The sequence below is a fragment of the Telmatherina bonti genome (genome assembly GCF_933228915.1).
Source record: "Telmatherina bonti genome assembly, chromosome: 14".
Classification (NCBI taxonomy): Eukaryota; Metazoa; Chordata; class Actinopteri; order Atheriniformes; family Telmatherinidae; genus Telmatherina; species Telmatherina bonti.
Window position 1 is genome coordinate 7,490,458 of NC_136612.1, and position 3,226 is coordinate 7,493,683.

Consider the following 3,226-nt stretch of genomic DNA (forward strand, 5'->3'; position numbering starts at 1 on the left):
TGAAACCGGAGCGGCGGCCGGTCACCGGGACTCTTTCCTTCCAGGAGCTCCATCACTGAAAGGTGCACTGAAGTTGCGCGTGCGTGTAAATGAGGTGAGCAGTGCGTGTTGAGGAGAAGTGGTGGACAGAAGACCCCCAGCCCACCTCCCTGAGCAGATGTAGCAGCTCCCCGTCCGGACCGCGCAGTCTGAGAGAAACGGTGCCAAACGGAGCCCAGACCGGAACGGCGCGCATATGACCTCCTCTCTGGTCCTGAATCCACGCTGGCCCGCGGAAACGGTCATGTTCGTGTATGACAACAACCTGGACGACCTGAACAAGAACATGGAGGGGCTCGTGGGCAGCGGAAACTTCGCTGCGGCGAGCCAGTGCCGCAACATCATGGCGCATTCCGCGGCCGCTGCGGCTCTTGGGGGCCACGCGTCCGGCCTGGTGCCTTCTTCAGCCGGGTACTCCTCCGTGGACGTTTCCACGTCGTGTGCCTCTGACTCTGCTCCGTCGTCAGGGAAGCAGTGCTCGGTGGGACCGTGCCCGGCGGCCGCCGTGCCGCACCAGAGCTCCTCCGCTGCGGCTGCGCTGCCCTACGGCTACTTCGGGAACGGCTACTATCCGTGCCGGATGGGTCGCAGCTCCCTGAAGTCCTGCACCCAGGCGGCCGGAGCCGCGCTCAGCTCGCAGTACATGGACACCACAGTGAGTTCTGAAGACTACCAGAACCACAGAGCCAAAGAGTTCGCCTTCTACCACGGCTATGCGAGCCCTTACCAGTCCATGGCCAGCTACCTGGACGTGTCGGTGGTCCAGACGCTGGGCACGGGGGAGCCCCGCCATGACACCCTGCTGCCAATGGACAGCTACCAGTCCTGGGCTCTGACTAACGGCTGGGGAGGACAGATGTACTGCTCCAAGGACCAGGCGCAGGCCGGACACCTCTGGAAGTCCGCTCTGGCTGGTAGGTAATCTCTGCTTTTATCTCAACAAGACTCGTCCTCTCACACACCATGTCTGTTTCTAGCAGAAATATCCAGATCGCTCTGCGGAAGCCTTGATTTGAGCTGGAAGACATTTATCTGCAGCTCGGCGCCTTTTCTCACCTCCAACCAACCAGATAATTACAGCCTTAATACTTTTACAACAAAGCATAATTCTTAGCACGAGCTCTGCAGTGATGTTTATCAGATCCATGAAGTTAATCTGGTCAAACCAAATCTTTTTATTGGCTTTGAAGAAAGAAAAGTCACTTCCACATCTATGGTGCTTAAACTGAAATAAACCTGTAAATCAATAAAACCTGACAAGTATTAACATAGTAATAAAAATTAAGATAATAATAATAATAATAATAATAATAATAGTAACAATAATAATAATAATAATAATAATAGTAACAATAAAAATGATAATGTAATAATATTATTATTAATAATAATAATAATTCAATTCAATTCAACTTTATTTGTATAGCGCCACTTCACAACAATGTTGTCACAGGAAACTTTACATCCACTACAACACTACTAAAACAACTAATAATAATAACAATAATAATAATAATAATAATAATAATAATAATAATAATAATAATAATAATAATAATAATAATAATAATAATATAAATAATAATAATGAAAAAAATAATAATAAGGATAATAATAATAATAATAATAATAATAATAATAATGATAGTAACAAACAACAATAATTTCAGCTTTTAAGAGAAAACAAGCTACTCAGTTTTCAGTTATGTTTCTAATCTGGAATATTTTCCAGATGCATAAAATGTGCAGCGAAAAGGAAAAGTTCAGAGAAAAACAGATGAATTTACAAAGCAGCTTGATGTATTTATTATTTTCCAGACTAAAAGCGGGACATTGATCCTGCAGCAGAACTCCGAGACGGTCCAGAAAACAGCCCAAAAATCACATCATCATCATCATCATCATCATCATCTTCCTCATTTAAACACTTATCTGAAGCCACCACGGCCCTGCAGCCCAAACGGTAAACAGGTCCTGGTGTGCAGCCCCGTCCTCATCCCTCTGTCCCCCTCTCTCCACCAGACGTGGTCGCGCACCAGCACGACGGCTCGCCCTTCCGCCGCGGCCGGAAGAAGCGGATCCCGTACACCAAGGTCCAGCTGAAGGAGCTGGAGAGGGAATATGCAGCCAACAAGTTCATCACCAAGGACAAGAGGAGGAAGATCTCTGCCGTGACCAACCTGTCGGAGCGGCAGATCACCATCTGGTTCCAGAACAGGCGCGTGAAGGAGAAGAAGTTCGTGGCCAAAGTGAAGAGCAGCGCGCCGTAGCCAGCAGGTTCCGCTGCTGAATGGACAACTTAAAGGTTCACAGCAGAACCTCAGAAGAAGGAGAGAAGAGAGGGGAATAAAGTGGACTATCCGCGTGGGGAGCAGAGCGCGCGCCACCAGACGGAGGGAACAGTCCTGATGTGATGATGTGTGTAAATACAGCACTTTTCTGTAACTGTAACTGTCCGTGTTCTCTGTGTTGTTGTTGTCTGTCAACTCCTAGAACCCAAACACACCTCCCCTCCATTTCTTATACACAGTAATACAAATATAGTGGCATAATAAATCCATTTAACCCAGAAGTTTTGTCCAGCAGGTCTATAAAATACTGGTAAAATGGGAAATATTGTATATGAGTTGGATATGGTATATTTTAGCAAACAACATAAAATATGCAATAAACTGGTGCCTCTGCAAAACCAGGTTCAGACACCAAGAACTGGTTGGGTTTGATTTATTTAGTGCAAAAGTTTGGAAATCTTTACAAAATGTCAAAAAGAAAGACAGAAAAATATATAGGAGAGACTTATTCCAGATGTGTCTCAAAACAGCGGATTAAAAAGAAAAAAATAAAATAAATGAAGAAATTAACGAATAAATGAAAACATAAATAGAATAATTAAATAAAGACTTAAAGAAAAAAATGGAGTTCGATGTTTCTGCAAAATTAGTTTACTGGTAAATAAATTAAGATTTATGTCGAATTTATTTCATTATGGGATGTTTTCTGTGCGCAACACTGGAAAAACGTTTGAACATTTCTGGTCATTTTAATGTAGAAAAGTGAAATTAATAACAACAACAACCACGGTAATAATAATAATAATAATAATAATAATAATAATAATAACAATAATAACAACAACAATAATAATAATAATAATAATAATAATAATAATAATAATAATAATAATAAT

General features: G+C 43.0%; 1 protein-coding gene across 1 annotated transcript; it reads left to right on the top strand.

Annotated features, from left to right (window-relative positions):
• Positions 1-235: 235 nt before the first annotated feature.
• Positions 236-2,309, top strand: hoxb13a (homeobox B13a; the record flags this gene model as incomplete). The annotated part of the gene is made up of 2 exons (XM_079252888.1): positions 236-953; positions 2,062-2,309. 2 exons carry the CDS (start codon positions 236-238, stop codon positions 2,307-2,309), a joined length of 966 nt encoding a protein of 321 aa, XP_079109014.1.
• Positions 2,310-3,226: the final 917 nt, after the last annotated feature.